General features: G+C 40.7%; 2 protein-coding genes across 3 annotated transcripts; both read left to right on the plus strand.

Annotated features, from left to right (window-relative positions):
• Positions 1–262: 262 nt before the first annotated feature.
• Positions 263–13145, plus strand: oxsr1a (oxidative stress responsive kinase 1a). The gene is made up of 17 exons (XM_039815467.1): positions 263–468; positions 1111–1223; positions 2058–2166; positions 2740–2881; positions 3744–3799; positions 4049–4158; positions 4259–4360; positions 4651–4784; positions 4901–4949; positions 5055–5120; positions 5340–5462; positions 5991–6026; positions 6182–6316; positions 8511–8616; positions 8737–8805; positions 9422–9486; positions 10180–13145. Exons 1-17 carry the CDS (start codon positions 399–401, stop codon positions 10252–10254), a joined length of 1560 nt encoding a protein of 519 aa, XP_039671401.1. The 5' UTR covers positions 263–398; the 3' UTR covers positions 10255–13145.
• Positions 13146–13258: 113 nt separating this feature from the next.
• LOC120568152 (solute carrier family 22 member 13-like) lies at positions 13259–18963 on the plus strand. 2 transcript variants are annotated; one of them, XM_039815465.1, is made up of 10 exons: positions 13259–13720; positions 14475–14578; positions 14677–14831; positions 14958–15126; positions 16098–16218; positions 17180–17274; positions 17356–17570; positions 17655–17763; positions 17849–18055; positions 18582–18963. In XM_039815465.1, the coding sequence occupies exons 1-10, from the start codon at positions 13346–13348 to the stop codon at positions 18655–18657; spliced, it is 1626 nt and encodes a 541-aa protein (XP_039671399.1). In that variant the 5' UTR covers positions 13259–13345; the 3' UTR covers positions 18658–18963. The 2 variants fall into 2 exon arrangements, with proteins under 2 accessions (XP_039671399.1, XP_039671400.1); XM_039815466.1 differs by lacking the exon at positions 13259–13720 and adding an exon at positions 14248–14400 and having other exon boundaries at positions 18582–18962.
• The last annotated feature ends 269 nt before the right edge of the window (positions 18964–19232 follow it).

Here is a 19232-nt window from a genome sequence, read left to right on the forward strand (position 1 = left end):
ACGTTACTCTGCACCCTTTTACAGGTACGGAGAGCATCTGTTGTCTGAAGACTAACTAACTTAACAGTTCAACTAACCTGCATGCCAAGTGGCCCATGAAGTACAGTCCAATAGCGTATTACTGTGATCCACCTCCATGTGCTTTCTGATTTTACAGACATCTGACAGACTTTGCCACACTCAAGATGGCGATATCTCTATTCCTCCTCCTTCGAATTCGTACGTGATAGGATGCGTCAGTCGTGCGTAAGGTTGTGTTGACAGGAGCGGTAGGAGTTGTCAGCGGAACAGCAGCAAGCCTCATCGGAGCCGAATGGAGTAATTACAAAGACATTGTTACTGACAGCGTCTCTGTTGTTATTTAGAAACATTGATTACACCGTTCAAACAACGACACCATGGCAGACGACCAGTCCTCTCAATCCTGGTCAATCGACAGGGATGACTATGAACTCAATGAGGTGATAGGTGAGTAACGTTAGCTTAGCTTGCTAAAGTTAGCTTCCTAGCCTCCCCTGTCTCTACCGCGGTGTCGGCTGCTAACTGCCACTAGCCAACTAGCTAGTATTGCAAGTCTGTAGCTAGAAGGCCAGTTCCAACCTAGCTAGCTAGCTACATGACAGGAAGGTTAACACTTCTGCAGAGTCCCTCTAGCTAGGTCAAATTAATTAATTAGGTTTCTGCTAGTTGGCGAGCTAAAGTGAGATGGCTCAGTCAGCATTGAGCTAACTAACGGCTAGCTAACGCAAGTTAGCCCATAATGTTAGTGCGTGAAGATTCGTCAATTGCTGGAGAGGGTGGTGCTCTTCTGCCGAAGGTATGACAAGGATTATAGTGAGTCATTCATACTTAAGTTCAGGTAACGTGACTGGTGACTTTGAACAAAAGCATTGGACTGATTGATGCTGCATATTTAGCTACAGTATTGTATAATACTGTAAATTACCATAGTCCCAAATATTAGAAACTAGTTTCTACTCAAATTTAGCAGCTTCTCACATTGCACATAAACGATTTAGTTGAGCTGTCATATTCTGACTTCTGTCTTCAAAAGCCAAAGGCTCTTTTGCTCCTACAGTGTGATGGTTTCACTCTTAATTTTGTTCTCAGGGAGTGGAGCCACTGCAGTTGTCCAGGCAGCATACTGCAAGCCGAGAAAGGAGAAGGTGGCCATCAAACGCATCAACCTGGAAAAGTGTCAAACTAGCATGGATGAGCTCCTGGTAAGAAACTGTAGAAATGTGTGGGCCAGTATCTGCGTCCAGATGTTCTTTACGTCAGATTGCTGGGAGTGGTGTGGGCTGGTGGGGTCAGATCAGTCAAGAACAGATCAAAAGCTTGATACCACAACAACCAAAGTCAGTTTCCTACACACACTTCATCACTCTGTGACATGAATTATTACCACCAAGTTATCAGCTGGAATCTGCCAATTTCCTATAGTGACCCACACACAGAAGACAGTGGATAAATGATAAAACAACTTATGATAGGTAATATTTAACATGTTATTATTCACAAGTGATTTCATCAGATCTTCAGAAAGCCTGTGAATAGGATATAGATGCATTTGCAACAGAAGGTTTAAGCTATGCTGGACATTTCTGCAAGATTGCATTTTCAACACCAATGAAACTACATATAAGGTAAATCAGTCAGTGTTTTATGTGTTAGGCTTTTGTGATTCACCCATTTGATTGGCGGACAAACCAAAACTTTGGCTAATACTGTAAGGGTAGGTGATATTGATCAAATCTGACCAGGGTATATCTGATTTTATATTGCAATACCAGTGTATATGTATTGTGATACAGTAATTCAGGGATTCTGCATCATTTGGGACGCCTGATATAGAGAGCAACTAAGCTAATATAGCAGCTATCATACAAGACTTATTATGCTTCGGGGGAAACAAATACGCAAAGGCTGCATATTTAATGAGTGAGGGGTTTGTCCAGTAATTAAATGGAAAAGAAGATGCAGTGTGTCAGGATCTTTATATTGCACCATTTCTCCTGTGACCTTGTAGCCCATATTTCCATATTTTCTCTGTGTAGAAAGAGATCCAGGCTATGAGCCAGTGCCACCACCCGAACATCGTGTCTTATTATACCTCCTTTGTGGTGAAGGATGAACTGTGGCTGGTGATGAAGCTGCTCAGTGGTGGTAAGTGCTGTAATGTTTAAAGAAACTTCTGACTTGACTTGGCTAACTCTTATCTTCACCTTGACTTTGATTTGACTTTCTTTGTCATGCCTCCTTCTTTCTTTCTTTTTTAAATAAACCTAGGATACATTGTTTGATAGTTCATATAACACATGTAAAAAATCTAAATGTATCCTGTTCAATACTTTCTTATTGCTCATTGTTTGTCAGTGCATGTATTTCCTCTTACTAGGCTTATGGTACATGAGACTACACTGATGTTATTTTCTCCACATGGCACACTTTTATTCAGCAGCTTTACTGCAATATGCTATATATCACTTGATTGGGGTTCGAGGGACTGTGTTTAAAATCTTGGGCACCTCCTTTATAGGTATAGGAGGTCTGATGTTGCTGTTGTCAGGCTGTGTTTTGTTGCGTTAGGAAGCAGGACACAGCTGTGTGTTTTGTATACAGTACCAACCACTATCAGATAATTACCACTCGGTGTGCCTTTTAACTACTTGCCAAACTGGAGAATCCTTTCATCATGTACTGTCAGCATGCCTTGTGACAAGCCTCTGCCTCTCTCAGGCTCAGTGTTGGACATCATCAAGCACATCATCTCTCGTGGTGAGCACAAGACCGGAGTGTTGGACGAGGCTAGCATCGCCACCATCCTGAAAGAAGTCTTGGAGGGCCTGGAGTACCTTCACAAAAATGGGCAGATTCATCGGTGAGTCTGAATGATGCGTCACCAGGCTGCAGAGCAATGCCTTATTATCACTGTACACTGTGTTCCTGGTAGCCAGTACATCCCACCATCACACTCTCTGGCACTGAGCCTTACATCTCTGCATATGCGCGTGTGGTTTGAACTAGACCTCACTCCTTCAATATTTAATACTGTGAAACTGCATAATAGAGGAGGTTTGTTTTCATTAAAGTTCCTCCCAGGAACAATGTGAACCATCACTGAGAAAAAAGTCCTTTTATACCTTCAGTGCCTTTTTTATATAACAAGTGTAATTGTTACAAATTAACAGGCTCATGTCTTTTATAAACAGGGATTTTTCTTTAATCACATTATTGTGGCTTTAAAAATTTGTTATTCTTTTAAAAAAAAAAAAAAAAAAAAATATATATATATAATTTTTTTTTGTCTTTTTTTTTTTGTCGATGTACTACTACACTGTTAAGTCCAATAATTATTTGATTTGCTGATTAGGGCTGCAACTAATGATTATTTTTTATTGTCGATTAATTGATTAGTTGTTTGGTCTATAAAATGTCAGAAAGTGGTGAAAAATGTTGATCATTGTTTCCCAAAGCCCAAGATGGCGTCCTCAAATGTCTTGTTTTGTCCACAACTCAAAGATATTCAGGTTAACCCACTCCTGTTCTTTGTGCATAGGTTGCACTTAATGTATGCAATCAGGTGGTTTAAAATGAGGCTGATCAAAGGTGCAGCTTTAACGTGTTTGTTCATTTTGCAGAGTCAGTATGCACAGCCTCACCACTCCTCTGTTGGTGCACCCACTGACTTGTGACATCTTAATTGTTTATCATGTTTTATTTCTCCTCCTTTTCATGCACAGGGATCTAAAAGCTGGAAATATTCTTCTTGGGGACGATGGCTCAGTGCAAATTGCCGGTACAGTGATTCTGCTTTCTCCGTTTCTATTCATTTTTTCAGCCTTTCTGCTTAGTTACTGTTTTCCGTCTCTCTGACGACGGTTTCTGTTTAAATTTGTGTTTTCAAAATTCTGATACATTATCTAGCTTAGCAAACAAGGTCCACATTGTTTGCTGGAGATTAGTTTGTCTACATATTTAAGTGATTTAAATAGCTTTTCTCTCATTTCTTCTCCGACATACATTCCAAATCACACACACTCCACAGACTTTGGTGTGAGTGCCTTTCTAGCAGCAGGAGGAGACATGACTAGGAACAAGGTTCGGAAGACATTTGTTGGGACGCCGTGCTGGATGGCGCCTGAGGTCATGGAGCAGGTACTGGCTTGTTTTAAAGAGGACTTCTTTTTCTTAGTCTGTTTTCTCTCAGTAATGCCTCAAAAGTCGTGATAAAAGGAAGACTGTTTTTAATCCTCAGGTCCGCGGCTATGACTTCAAAGCCGACATCTGGGGTTTCGGGATAACAGCCATTGAACTGGCCACTGGGGCTGCACCATATCACAAATACCCACCAATGAAGGTAACTGCGTGTGTGCCTACTGGTGCTTTGCTGCATGTCAGTAAGGCATCTACTGTCTCTTTGGGTTACATTTGGCAAGCTACAGCTGTCTGCTTGATTACCTCTGATGTTATTTTTCTTTATTTCACCAGAAATAAATACTATTTTTAACAGCTCTAACAAAAAAAGTTAAGACATTTTAAGGAGTTCTGTAGTCGGTTTCATTTGTTTCTGTCCAGTCAGTCTGCAAAGAGTTAAGAGTTGATTTTATATCACTTTACTGACTGAAGCTGATCTTTGCATGTCTGTAGGTGCTGATGCTGACTTTGCAGAATGACCCACCCTGTCTGGAGACGGGCATCACAGACAAGGACATGGTGAAGAAGTATGGCAAGTCCTTCAGGAAGATGCTCTCCCTGTGTTTACAGAAAGATCCAGAAAAAAGGTCAGTTTAGTTCTCAAACCCTTTTTGCCTCATGTCAGATTAAAGTTGTGCTTGTTTTTCTTTCCCCAGCTGTGTACTGAATATAATGAAGAGCCATGTGTCTCTTTCCTATTTAGGCCAACTGCAGCCGAGTTGCTGAAGCATAAATTCTTCACAAAAGCCAAAGTGAGCCGTCCATCACTGTTATTAAAATGAACTGAAATGGTTTGTTTTGTGTTTTAGATAGAATCTTTATAGATCCAGTGAGAAATGTTTGTCTTTGTGTTACAGAACAACGAGTATTTGCAGGAGCGGCTTCTATACAAAGGTCCGACAATAACGGAGCGATCCAAAAAGGTTTGAAAGTCATTATAAATACACTGTGAATGCACACTAGTTGAAGATTGAATGTCTATCTCTAACATTGTATTGCTCTGCACTGGTGTGCCGTCTTGTCTAGGGTGTGTCCCAGTTTCCAAACTTTCTGCCTAATGCATGCTGGCAAGGATTAACCAGAAAGAGATGAAGAATGTGTCAATATTTAGTGTTGCACCTTTCTTTTCTTTTTTTATGCAGGTGCGTCGTGTACCCGGCTCGAGTGGCCGTCTCCACAAGACGGAGGACGGCGGTTGGGAGTGGAGCGACGATGAGCTGGACGAGGAGAGCGAGGAGGGCAAAGCTGCTGTGGCAGCTCTGCGGGTGAGACTGCATGCCAGTGTCTCCAAACAGTCAATTCAGTTGTTTCTCACTGCACACAGCATCCTTATGGCCAGCAGATGGTGCTGTTGGACTGTTAGCCTGAACATTTGTTAGCTAAGCTGGAGTGTGTTTTTGTTTTGGAGCAGTGTTGTTTAGGTAAAGCAACAAAAGATACACCAGATTATTTTCTAATAGTGATTGAAAGGACCCCCTTGAAAATGAGATGGTACATCTCAAGGTGCTATCCAAAATAAAGAATAAAGATTCCAAGAATAGATCATGATCAGGAAAACATGACAATAACTAGACACCTGCTCAGACCACCTGTTCAAATTATTCTCCAATATGTGTTCACACTCAATATATGTCTTGGTGTTGGATTTTACGGTCTGTTATCTTAACTGTGATTTCAGTTAAAACCTGTGTTTAAAGTCCCCTTTCCTCAATCCTACCAACTTCATACATTTGGGAGATAAAAGGAGAATTGCATGTTTTTAATCCTGACAATCTGTCATGTCCATTCTACAGTCCCCCAGGGTGAAGGACGGGTCCGAGAACATGGAGGTGAGTCCATTTGTAGTGGACATGACCTGACAATCTTGATTTATTGTAATGCCTTGACAGAGCGATCTGCATGACTGTCCTATGTGTGTCTTTGTGCTTTACATTCATGTAAAACTGAAAACACCCGCTGAATTATTTGCAATTGTGTCTCTTAGCTTTTCCCGCCAACAGATGGCTCCACACAACATCTGCAGCCACCCGGTGCTGCACGTGAAAGCCAGACAGGAGAGGATGCTCCACCACAGGCTCCCACTCAGACGGCCAGCCCTTCACATGCACCCACTGCTCAGGTAAAAAAAGCATTCATACTTTAGGGCAGGTTCTATGAAAAAAACATAATGAACCAGTACCTTTAGACTTAAAGGTCCAGTGTGTAGGAATTTTGAGATCATATATCGCAATCAACTCTCTCGCACCATGCAGTTCAAAGTACGTATTACAGCTATGGTAGCCTTCACGCTTCAAAAAGCCGGTCTCTTGATCTTTTCAATATCCTTTTTTTTTTTTTTTTTTTTTCTGGGCGAAGAAGAAGACTCCTGTTCCTGAAATTTGGATTTTGAATACGAGTGGTCCTCCATGTTTCCTTCTTCAAACTTGCCGGGGCCGGGAAGCTACGATACACATTAGCAGCATTAGCAGCACCTGGGAGTTTATCATGTGACAGCAAAAACGCGAAAGGCGGAGCAGTATGTCCTGTATGTCCCTACCGGCTAACGTATTTTAAGATGGTGCATGAATATGGAGCGTCTACCCCAGTTCATGCAAACGCAAATGTAAAATTTCAAGCCAATAGGAATACTTGGAATTGATGGTGGAGGTAAGGACAAGTTTGTGAACGGGCAACACAGCTTTTGATAATGAACAACTAAACACGTTACACACTGGACCTTTTGTAAAAAAAAAAAAAAAATAGTTAGACCCATAGCACTACTGCTGCTGATTTCAGTGTTGTCTTTATAGGTCCTTAATTATATTTTTTTTACAAGATTTATTAGATCTGTTCAATAGGAAATGGACCAGTTTAAGCAATCTTATTGTGTATAACTGGGCCTACTGTAAATGCTATTCGGTAAGCCTTACATGTTGTTTTTAAAGTAGCTCTGTGGAGTTTTCTTGTATTATTTCTTTTCTCTTAAAACATTTGGAAAGCAGATTTTTCTTGAAAAGTTTGAAATCAGCTTTGTTTATGTCCATAATTGCTAGCTTGCATACTCTTCTTCACTGCTTTTTTGGGGGGCATTAATATGTTACTTGTCACATTACCGGCTGTCGATCACCGAGAAACCCGTGGCAGGATGTGAATCACGCATGTGCGTTCTTAGGCCAGTTGCCTGTCAGCTACGCGCCGTGTCTGTTTATATTTCGGCTCCCATGTTAACAGGTTAGAGCTTACACACTGCCTGTGTGATACGTGCGGCTCAAGCTGCGCCGAAAACGCGTGCCTGCTAGAAATAGAACCGACGCCTATTTTTCCACGTGACACGCAAGCGTGTTGGAAGCGTTTCCAGGCAAAATAGAATAGGAAAAGATGTTTATATGTCATTTAGACACAAATACATATTAATAAATGACATTTTGATGTTTGAAAGTCTCGAGGTTTTGATATAAATGTAATAATAAAAACAAAAAAAAGAAATTCTAATATTGCACCTGTCAATACAGAACGAAATATTCTGGAGCCGATTTTGCCGTCAATACTGCCGACGTTGTCTTTGCTGTAATCAAATCGGTATATATTTATGTTTACCATGGTATTTCATTTTATCAATGGGAAACATACATGTGTCCAAACAAGGCTAGCAGCAGCAGCACTGCGTCAGACACGTTTCTGGTGTGTAAAAAGACATAGAAAATTCCACACAGCAGCCACGTAACAGAAACGCCACGCTCACGCCGCACAGGCCGTGTGTAACCAGCCTTATACATGTGCCATTACAAACAAAATGGTGATCCACTTGTAAAGGCGTGACTCTATAGTGCTACTTGTGGTTTAAAAAAAAAAAAAAAAAAACTCCACAGTGCAGCTTCTGAAATCTCTACATACCGTGCTTTATCAAATAAGGGTTAATTTGTGAAGCCATAATTCACTACTGCACTTACAAAAGGCATTACAGCCCCTTCATATTAAAATAATAGATGATAAATAAGCATGACAACTCAAGACCATTAATGGAAACAACAGAAACCTCCAACCACAGCAATAATTAAAGCTGCAAGCACCTCCCTGCAATTCGGAGCTACTGGCGGGACGTGACATGGCCGTCGCATTAACGTGCCCTCTCAGGGAGAGTAGGTAGGCCATGGGCAGCGTGAATGGGCAAGCGAAATGTTAATACTTGAAACAGAACGACCACCAATAGGGTCACTTTGGCAGCACATAAATCACCTGGTATCATCAGTGTATATCAAGTATTTTTACCTCCTTGTTGTGCATTCTAACCAGAAGTGCTGGACAGGAAATACTTAACTGTTGTGCTGTTGCAGGATCCAGCTGCAGCCAATGCCAGTGTTCCCATCAGCCTCGTGCTGAGACTGAGGAACCCCAAGAAGGAACTCAACGACATCCGATTTGAGTTCATGTCCGGCAGAGGTAGGGTGCATCCGCTAGCTTTTTCCTCTTTTTTTATTTTTTATTTTTTTTAATCACGTTTTAAGAGGCTCCTGTCTCAAGTCTAAGTCTTTGGTTTGTCCTCTCCATGTCTGCCCTCAGATTCTGCTGATGGAGTTTCTCAGGAGTTAGTCTCAGCAGGACTGGTTGATGGGAGGGACTTAGTCATTGGTAAGTTTAAGAAATAGCACTGTATGATATATGAGATATTATCAGTGTCAAGTCCGTTCACTTGAAACTTGCTTGACCTATGTAATCAATCACAGTTAAAAAACTTTTATTTCATGCACGCAGCTTCACTTCATTGTTTTTGCTACCTTAATGTACTTCTGGATTTAGTTTTCTGACATCCTAGCATCCAATGCAGAGTTTATGATGTTCGTTGTGATAGATTACTTATCTCTGTTAACATGTTAAGTGTATGGGATTAATAGTAAATGCGCTGGCACCGTATGAGCTGAATACTGCTGGGTAATGATTTCATAGTGTGCATACTTTTACGTTTATTTATTTTTTTTACGTTTATTTTTTTCACACGTCATCAATGTATCATTTAACACAATTTCATAAAGTACAATAATCATATACAAGGCGCATAAAATGGGGAACCCCAAATAAGCTACTAAAAGCTTTTCGGAGGGGGCCCCAATAACAATAAACAACAACAAAAAACATACAAACAAAAAACTCAATCAATACTGATCATGATGGAAAAGTCTTGTCATCTGTTGTTGCATTAGCTGGTCATCTGACATGGTCCTCTCATTTCCTTTTATCATCTGTCTAGTCGCTGCCAATCTGCAGAAGATTGTTGATGATCCTCATAGTAACAAAAATGTGACTTTTAAATTGGTAAGTACACAGACCGAAACATTTATGAAAATATAAAACAAATTTCTTATTCGTGGGGGGGGGGGGATATCAAGGCCTTGAAAGTTTTTGAATAGACATAAATGGACATGGGTTATGAAAGTGCTTGTATTTATATATATTTGTGCACAAATTGAATTTTTTTTTAAAGATCATTTATTTATTTATTTATTTTTGCTTATGTTAGTAAATGGGCTATAAATGGAGTTGCTGTGTTGGAAAAGGCATGAGACCACATTAGTCTGCCATCACTGTAACAGCACAGTGAGAAGCCTCTCTCTTGTTTGTAATTGTTGTCAGCATCTCTAAAGGCTGCTAGTTGTCATTATAAAAATTCTCAGTGTTTTGTAACAGAAATAAACCTTAATCTGTGTTTAAAAAGTTGCCCATGTTTAATGTTGGGTCCTTGGAGTTGAGGAAATTGGGCCTAGAAAGTCCTTGAAAAGTCCTAGAATTTGATGTTTAAGAGGGTGTGGGAACCCTGTATTTATACCCTGTAATTATAGAGTGGTCCAGACCTACTCTATCTGTAAAGTGTCCTGAGATAACTTCTGTTATGATTTGACACTATAAATAAAATTGAACTGTATATATTTCTACAGGTTTCCTTGTGATCAATTATTCTTTTCATAGATTTAAAGAGTTCAGTCTATGATGTTGTTTCTTCTCTTGCAGGCATCTGGCGTGGAGGAGTCTGAAATTCCTGATGATGTTAAACTCATTGGATTTGCGCAGCTCAGCATCAGTTAAGTCAGGTAGAGCCATCAACAGAGGACAGAAACAAATGGTATTGCACAGCTGCATCGTAGTCAATTCCAAGAAACCACAGCTGCCAAAGAGAGGAGGAGGAGACAGGAAGCTGGCAGGAGTGTGACGCTGCTGCAGGATGCATGAGGACCACATTGAGAAGGCTCAGATCATTACAGGAATCACACTTGAAACGTTTACAGTGCGCTTATACAGTAAATGGGAGAAGAGATGCAATCAACTATATCAACTCCTAATTTCTTTTCTTTCTTCCTCTTCATACATAAGCACAATCCAAACCATCTCCTGCCAGTACTGGAAGTGATTGCCTTTTTCTTTTCTTTTTTCTTTTCATTTTTTTTTAAATCAACTGTGCCACAAAACTCACAAGAGTGTATTGCCACCTTTATATGGCACTTTATGCTACACTGAAATTGAAAAGTGTATATTCAGCCTTAGTTAGACTATAGATTTAACCAGTGTGTTCGGTGAGAACACGAGTCTATCTGTGATTATTAGGTGTATTTAATGTACGCCTATTTAAGAAGTGTAAGAAAATCTCCAGTAACACTGATACAAATAACTTAGAAACACACTGTAGCATAGTTTTAGTTTTGTAATTCTGTAAATTCAGATGGATTTGTATGTAGGATATAAGAAAATTACCAGATTCCTCCTGTATAAGGCAGCCCAAGTTGTGTGGGGTGTGGTGGTTTTGTCAAAACATAACCAAAGAGTTTAGGCTCTGGCTGCACAGCTGAAACCATTCACATATACACAAATCAACTAACTGCTCTGTCCCATAACTGCAGTTACAACACTTTGTCAGATGGCGTATTCAAAGACAGGATTATTTTCACAGATTGAGACCTGCCTAACATTCTTGTACTATGCAATATGTGTTTTCTTTTTACCATGTGTGACCACTGGTTGCTAATATTTCTCTTTGGTTGAATAAATCCACTTTTTGTGCTTGTTCCTCGCTAGGAGTTCATGAAGTCAAGCAGCCAAACAGGCAGTTTTAGGAATCTGCAGTGAGAATTTAAGTGAATTGCATTTTTCTTTGTCCTTGTGTTGAGGGGTCATTTAGCCCGTTTACAATTATTGATCTTACAGCTGGGAAGAATCCTGAATGCTGGCTGCTGAGCGCGTCGAGTCTGGAGCTGCTCGTGTTACAGGCTGTCTGACAATGAACTTCTGTGAAGGTGTGCAGTGCATGCCCAAAAACTGAAAATGTTCAACCACAGTGGAATAAAGTTTAAAGGGGCTGTTCACCCAAATTGCAAGACCCTGATAAAATGGAGGTGAATGGAATGTTGATCGTAGCCATGCTAGTGGCCAGACCGAATTGCGACCTTATTTAAAATGTTAAACTATTGGATGGATTGCCATGCAATTTGCAACCTCTATTAAATGGCCCTAAGGTTGAGTTCTACTCACTTCAGTGATTCCTTGAGTTTTCCTTTAGCACCACCAGCAGGTCAACATTTCAATTTGGCTTCTGACCAAATACCTACAAAACTTAAACCATTTTCATTGGTCTCAGCTGAACTTTGTGTTTACTGCTAATTAGCCAACGTTAGCATACTAACGCACTAAACTAAGATTGTGAACATTATATCTGCTAAACCTCAGCATGTTGTCATTGTGAACGTTGTTCATTGCATGTTGAGCATTAGCCTTTAGTTCAATGGTACAGCCTCACAGAGCTGCTAAGCACGGCTTTAGACTTTTGTTCAAGGCTGTGAGCACCACAAACTAAATTCCATTTACCTGCATTGTTTTGAGGGGCAGCAGGAATCTTAAGATAGTTCTCTCAAAACCTCAACAAATAAAACTCAAATTATATGCATGTCTGGATACCACTAGAGGTAAATTGTTCATATATTGGGTGAAGTAACCCTTTAAACGTCTCCAGAGGCCAGGTATTACTTAAGTTTTTTGTCACTAGGCAAATTATTTTGACAGTAATGTAGTCTCTTTGCTTTATAAACACTCACCAACAGATCACTGTCGTCACTCCCTGTTTAGCTGTATGGTTGTCTTATACCACGTGCAAAGGGCTGCGAAATAGCTCCTAGTTAGGTACCGATGTAAATGGTGTATGTAAAGATGTTGTAAATGTACGTATGATGGCAACTCCATGCACTGTCACACAAACGTCATGAGGTATGTAACGATGTAGATGCATTGACCGTTTAAGTGTACATGTCATTTAAAAGGAACATTTTACTTGTAAATATGGATTAAGGCAGATCGATACTCATGTTCAGTACACAGAGTTGAATTTGTTTTGTAGTGTTTTCCATTGTTTGCCTTTGTCAGAGCATCACTAATCATGCAAAAATGATTTGTTCAATTGGCACCTTATTGATATGTTAACGTGTATTTTTGGAATTACATGGAGACGCTCATGAGCTTTGGTGTCATGACGTGCAGTTTTCTCACCAAAACCTGTCCCAGGCTAACGGATCAAATGTAATTTTAATAAGACTGGTGGGCACAGGTTACACTTCTTTTTCCCGTGTGTATGTGTGATTTTGGTGATAAAATGATTGATCATCAAAGGCTTTGAGCTGAAAGTCACTTAGGTTTTTTATTTAATTTCTTTCCCTTTTTATTGTTTACTCATCAGAAAACCATCGTTCTGCCTCTTTAGGATTCATTGAATGATTAGTATTAATTTAATCATTTAATCAAATTTTCTTTTTTTACCGATCATTATCATTATATATTTTTAAAATATCTGATTATGAAAATGTGTACATCAACAAATGCATAATTTGAAGTGGAATATTTGTGATGACATACAAGAGATTCCTTGACATGTATAGATTATTGGAAAATGTCACATGCACATGATTTTAGTAGCTGAATAAAGTCACATGATGGAATTCAATGAGTGAGGACCATGTTTAATTGAAATATGATTTCTTAAAGCTCAGTTTCTGTTATTTTTTTGCTTTAACAGGTCAGCCATTTGGACCTGAAATAGTTACTGACTAAAGCCAGAGGGTTAAACATTTATTTTGACCTGGGCTCCATTTAAAAGTCTCCCCGAGTTAGTTTCACACATACGCACTGCTGTCTGAAAATGGTGGATTTTGGAGAGATTCTGAGAACTATCGGCGACTTTGGTTTCTTCCAGAAGCTCATCATTTTTGGGTTGACTTTACCAAATGTCTTACTGCCTGTTTTCTTTTGTAGTTTTCTTTTTATCCAGTCAGATCCGGAGCGACACTGTAACACAGACTGGATCCTTCAGGCCGACTCTAACCTGACCACAGATGATCAGCTGAACCTGACTCTGCCCCGGGAAGAGGACGGGACCTTCAGCAGGTGTCAGATGTTTGTCCCTGTGGACTGGGACGTTGGAGACATCAGGGAGTTTGGACTCAATGAGACCACAGGGTGCCAGAATGGATGGGTGTACTACAACACAATGTATGAGGCCACCATAGTCACTGATGTAAGTAATGAGTAACAAGTGGACATTTGTTATTATCAGCCACAACAGCGGCGCTAGTATTGTTTTTACCCTGTGAGTCTGTGTGTGTCGTCATGGCAAAATGTGGTCCTGGGAGACATCTACTGCAGTAGTACTTCACAAGGTGATACTGTATGTCTGTCACCGTGATAGGGTCACAACCAGTCATAATACAGTCACAAAGTTGGTGGTGTGTGTGTGTGTGTGTGTGTGTGAGTGTGTCATGGCTTACGGTATACAGATCAATTATAAGATCACTTCCTTAACACTTCACGGTCAGCAGATGTTATCTAGATGTAGCAGTTTAGCTTGTAAAATCTTGCTAAAAGTAACATACCTACCATCAGAAAATGCTGTGATTGGTCCATTGGCTTTGACACCACAAACAAACCGCACCAGAGTGAACTGGGCAAACACATTAGGGTTCGTTTTAACTGAATCAAACAGGTGTGAAGGCACCATGTCAAACTATTGCTTTTAGAGCCTCCTAAAATAAAGGGTTGCCCCGGGAAGAGGACGGGACCTTCAGCAGGTGTCAGATGTTTGTCCCTGTGGACTGGGACGTTGGAGACATCAGGGAGTTTGGACTCAATGAGACCACAGGGTGCCAGAATGGATGGGTGTACTACAACACAATGTATGAGGCCACCATAGTCACTGATGTAAGTGAAGATGCGTGATTTGTGGTTTCTTCTTTGTTATCACCTGTGCTGTGCTGATTTTGACTGTTTTGCAGTTCGATCTCGTCTGTGACAAGTCCAACATGGCTAATGTTGTGCAGACAATCTTCATGTCTGGTCTACTTGCTGGTTCATTCATCTTTGGACCTACAGCTGAATCGTAAGCCACTTGAAAAAGATATACAGTATGTGCAAAGTGTAAGGAAACCTAAACCTTCCAACCTTTCATTTGACGGACACCCACTCTCTAAACTTTAGGTACGGCCGCAGGAGAACCACCCAGTTACCAGCTGTCCTCTTGCTAATATTCGTAATAGTTGCTGGTGTGTCTCCAAATATCTACGTTTACATAGTGTCGCAGTTCATAGTTGGAGCTGCACTCGGAGGATATAGAATTAACTCCACCGTTTTAGGTATGACTTCTTTTTATCTAACCAACATTGCTTTGATTTATTGTCAATATCCCAAGCATGGCATTGTCCTGTTCTTTAATTTATTCTAGCTCTGCAGTGATTTTGGTGTTTAAATTCTGTTTGTAGCTACAGAGTGGATTGGGGTCTCCAAAAGGTCCTTTGCCTCCTGTATGAGCCAGATGTTTTCAGCTCTTGGACAGTGTGCCATGGCTGTTCTGGTCTATGCTATCCGTGACTGGAGAATAGCACAGTTTGTCATTGCAGGAGCACAGGCCTTTGTATTGTTGTACATATGGTAAGTGATGTTTAATACTTTATTATTTTAAATTTTTGCTCAGTGCTGTATTTAGACATAACACACTTCCTGATCATAGCTACAGTACAAAGGCCAAACCCAGTTTAGCTTAAAGGAACACGCCGACTTATTGGGAATTTAGCTTATTCACCCTAAGCCCCAGAGTAAGATAAGTCGAAACATACCCTTCTCATCTCCGTGCGTGCTGTAAAGCTGTCTGACGTCTCCAGCGGCATCAGCCCATCACAGAACAGGCAGGTGAATGGTTCCAGTAATCCTACTGCTCCGAATTGTGACAAAATAACGCCAACATGATCCTATTTACATGTTGTGATTTGTAGAGTCACAGTGTGTACAAAAATCAATGTAACATGAGACACAGCCATCTTCTAACCGTAAACAAACCGGGAACTATATTCTCATGTTATAGAATATAGTACTTGGGTGGAGTGATATGCTCGCAGCAAGCCTGTCTGAGAATATAGTTCCCGGTTTGTTTACGGTTAGAAGATGGCTGTGCCTCATGTTACGTTGTTTGTTGTACACGCTGTGACTCTACAAATCAAAACATGTAAATAGGAACATGTTGGCGTGTTTTTGTCACTTTTGTCACAATTGGGAGCAGTAGGCTAGTTGGAACCAGTTACCTGCAGGATCTGTGCTGGGCTAAGCTAATGCTGGAGCCGTCAGACAGCCTTACAGCACGCACGGAGATGAGAAGGGTATGTATCGACTTGTCTTACTCTGGGGGTTACGGTGAATAAGCTAAATTCCCAATAAGTCAGCGTTCCTTTAACAGCTCTCGTATTACTTCACGTACTGAGATAATGCAAAACCAGTGTGTTTAGGTAGATTGCTGTGTAATTAACCTGATTGGTAGATCAGTGTCTGAATTAGACTCTGAATACGTTTATAAGACTGAAATAGTTTGTGAGTGACTCCAACATTTGGATTGCGATTAATCTTTTCAGGTGGATTCCTGAATCTGCAAGATGGCTGCTTGGGCAGGGCAGAACCAAAGAAGCGTATAAATTGATACGTAGAGTTGCAGCAATCAATAAAAAAGAAATCCCAGAGAATCTGCTGAACGAGGTAGGTCAGCTTTAATTGGAATGACATTTCATCTTGAGACTTCAATGATCCCAAGACTTAAACGTTTACAGCCCTGCTAGCACCTCTGTTGTGGCTGTACATAGGCACAGTGGTGCTTTTTAACAGGTGTCATGTTTAAAGGAACAGTTTACCCCCAAAATCAAAAATACATATTTTTCCTCTTGCATGTAGTGCTTTTTATCAGTCTACATTGTTTTGGTGTGAGTCGCCCTGTGTTTGAGATATCGGCCGTAGAGATGTCTGCTTTCTCTCCAATATAATGGAACTAGATGGCACTAGTGCTCAAAGCGCCAAAAAAATAAGTTTGAAAAACTCAACAGCAATGTCTCTTTCCAGAAAACATGACCCGGTTACTCATGATAATCCACAGACCTGGTTGTGAGCAGTTTTATGTAGCAACTATGTTCTTTCTACCTACCTATCTCTGCCAACCATATCATTGCCCAGACGGAATAGTTTGGTACTGCTATACCTCACCTGATCTAGCTAACGTAACAGCTCAGTCGAGGAAGATACCAATAATGTTTACATCTTGTGGCCGGGTTGGACCAGTGGTTTGAGCAGGCGCACATATACTTTGAGGCTTATGCCTCGACGCAGAGGTCCAGGGTTCGAGACCGACCTGTGATGATTTCCTGCATGTCTTCCCCCTCTCTCCCCCCTTTCTCACCTAGCTGTCCTGTCAATTAAAGGCAGAAAAGCCCCAAAAAAATTATCTTTAAGAAAATAAAACGCATATTAATGTTAAAAAACCTCAAGCTCAAGTGAAATTTTCATGCCATGGGACCTTTAACATCTCGCGCTGTCATGAGCAGTTGCACCCTTCTGCGCGGTGATAGTGATACGGTTGGCGGGTGTAGTTCGGTAGAAAGAAAACAGTTCCTACAGTAAATGAAACTGCTGTGTTTTACTCTGTAATAATGTTACATTTGCCCTTCAGGTAACTGGGGAACGAGAAGTTGAAAGTGGAGGAATCAAAGCCATTTTTACCTCAACAGTCCTGATGAAATATTTATTAATTATATCCTTTGCTTGGTAAGTTAGGCACATTTTGGAATGTAGTTTTTGATCCAATTAAATTGTTGAATCATGTTGTTGTGTTCTTGTGATTGGAAGGTTTTCATTCAATCTCGGCTACTTCTGCCTCATTCTGAATGTGGGCAAGTTTGGTCTGAACATTTTCCTGGTTCAGTTCTTGTTTGGGATTTCTGAGGTACCAGCACATCTCCTCTGTATCTGGGTTCTGGAGTTGATAGGCAGAAGGAAATCCCTGATGTCAACCCTCCTGGCAGGCAGTTTGGTTTGCCTCTTAACCCTGGCTTTCCCTCAAGGTAAATTTCCTGTCCTTCACATTCAGTGCATGAGGATACATCCATCTAACTGTCAGTGGTGTAATGCACTTGAATTAATTCCAGACAGCGCTGTTGTTATCACAGCCCTTGTTACCACTGGAAAGTTCTTTTTGAACTGGGCCGGTTCAGTATGTATGGTCTACATTCAGGAGTTGTTTCCCACTTCTGTCAGGTACGCAAAATAAGAGTATACAAAATATGTAATTACAGATATTCGACATTAAGTATATATTTGAAAGTGAACTCCACTTTTTCAGGCAAACAGCTGTTGGCTTGGGCTCCATAGTCTATAGAGCAGCAGGCATGCTGTCTCCATTGCTCAACCTGTTGGCCATATACCACTGGTCCATACCCATCGTAGTCTTCAGCAGCCTTACACTGATCAGTGGAGCTCTTGTCTTCCTGCTTCCTGAGACCAGGAGAAAAGAGCTTCCTGATTCAACTAATGAAACTGAGGGCATCAGGTAAGAAAGCTGTCTGATTTACTGAGGAATTGTGGCAATATTGGCTTTTATTGGGGGTCAGTTACAGGCTAGTCTCACTTTGCCAGACCCATCCACACGCTGCTGAGCAGAGGAGGGTCTGGCTAGTCCACACAGCATTCTGGGATGGAAGAAAAACGTGCTCTGGTTTATTGGCATTTCTTTAAACCAATCCAAATCGTCTTGGTCGGCGCTAAACTCCACACGTGAAGGATATAGACTAATTACAGACCAACCAGGGGCATACATCCACATTAGAACTGCATTTGACAAGCTTGCCCTCCGCAACATGTTAAATCTTGTTTGTTTTATCCATACAGAAACCAAAATGCAAAAATTACAATTTGTGGACAATTTGCAACTCATCGTTTTTCTTCCAGTTTCATTGAAAAGCCATACATAAACACACTGGTAGTGAATAATATAAAGATAAAATCTTTTTACAAAAAAGTCAAACAGGTGAAGGTCAGAATTATGTCTCTTAACGTTGTCTTCCTTTTCGTTCTAGGAAAATGACCACCAAGAAGACGGGAAATGACTCCAACATGGTCGAACACAACAGCAGAAAATCCACTAAACTCTAGCTGGAATACCGTATTCTTCTATTACAGATTGTTGTGTGTATTTCTATCTGGATGGTATTTTGACTTCATTGTTACTGAGTCGTCCAGTGTGTTTGCTCATGTACTGACCTAATGTATGTCTTCTTTACTGCTGTCATTACTGTTCTGTGGGGAAAATAAAACACTGATAGAGAACATACTTAGCAGTCAGCAACTCCATGAAACTACAATCACTACCGATGTTTCTTATCGGGCTATACTAGCATTTAATTATAGCTTAATGGCTGTTGCCAAGAAATATGTCTTCGCAGGAATTAGTGAGGAACCAAGAAAGGTAGGGCTGATCATGCAGAGCAGCAGAAGCAAAAAAAAAACTAGAACTGCAAGCAGTTATGACGGGGCCCAAGCCTCCGATGCCAGTCGTCCCCGACGCCCCAGAGAGCTGCGCCAGTGCGAGACCTGAAGCATATACCTACGTAGGGGGAGCAAACGGTGAATATCGAGAGGTTTGATGCACAAGGTCTGCGGTACTCTGCCGTTGCAAATGTAGTGGTTAACAGTTCATCTCCATGCATATACAGACTAACTTTAACAAT

The sequence above is a fragment of the Perca fluviatilis genome, chromosome 11 (genome assembly GCF_010015445.1).
Source record: "Perca fluviatilis chromosome 11, GENO_Pfluv_1.0, whole genome shotgun sequence".
Classification (NCBI taxonomy): Eukaryota; Metazoa; Chordata; class Actinopteri; order Perciformes; family Percidae; genus Perca; species Perca fluviatilis.

What these genes read in the sequence shown, in the direction of transcription:
- oxsr1a (XM_039815467.1), top strand. Translation starts at nt 399, where the DNA reads ATGGCAGACGACCAGTCCTCTCAATCCTGGTCAATCGACAGGGATGAC. An exon ending in CTGCTGTGGCAGCTCTGCGG is followed by an intron (nt 5,463 to 5,990) that starts GTGAGACTGCAT and finishes TCCATTCTACAG; the next exon opens with TCCCCCAGGGTGAAGGACGG. An exon ending in ACGGGTCCGAGAACATGGAG is followed by an intron (nt 6,027 to 6,181) that starts GTGAGTCCATTT and finishes TGTGTCTCTTAG; the next exon opens with CTTTTCCCGCCAACAGATGG.
- LOC120568152 (XM_039815465.1), top strand. Translation starts at nt 13,346, where the DNA reads ATGGTGGATTTTGGAGAGATTCTGAGAACTATCGGCGACTTTGGTTTC. An exon ending in TTAATTATATCCTTTGCTTG is followed by an intron (nt 17,275 to 17,355) that starts GTAAGTTAGGCA and finishes TGTGATTGGAAG; the next exon opens with GTTTTCATTCAATCTCGGCT. An exon ending in AATGAAACTGAGGGCATCAG is followed by an intron (nt 18,056 to 18,581) that starts GTAAGAAAGCTG and finishes TTTTCGTTCTAG; the next exon opens with GAAAATGACCACCAAGAAGA.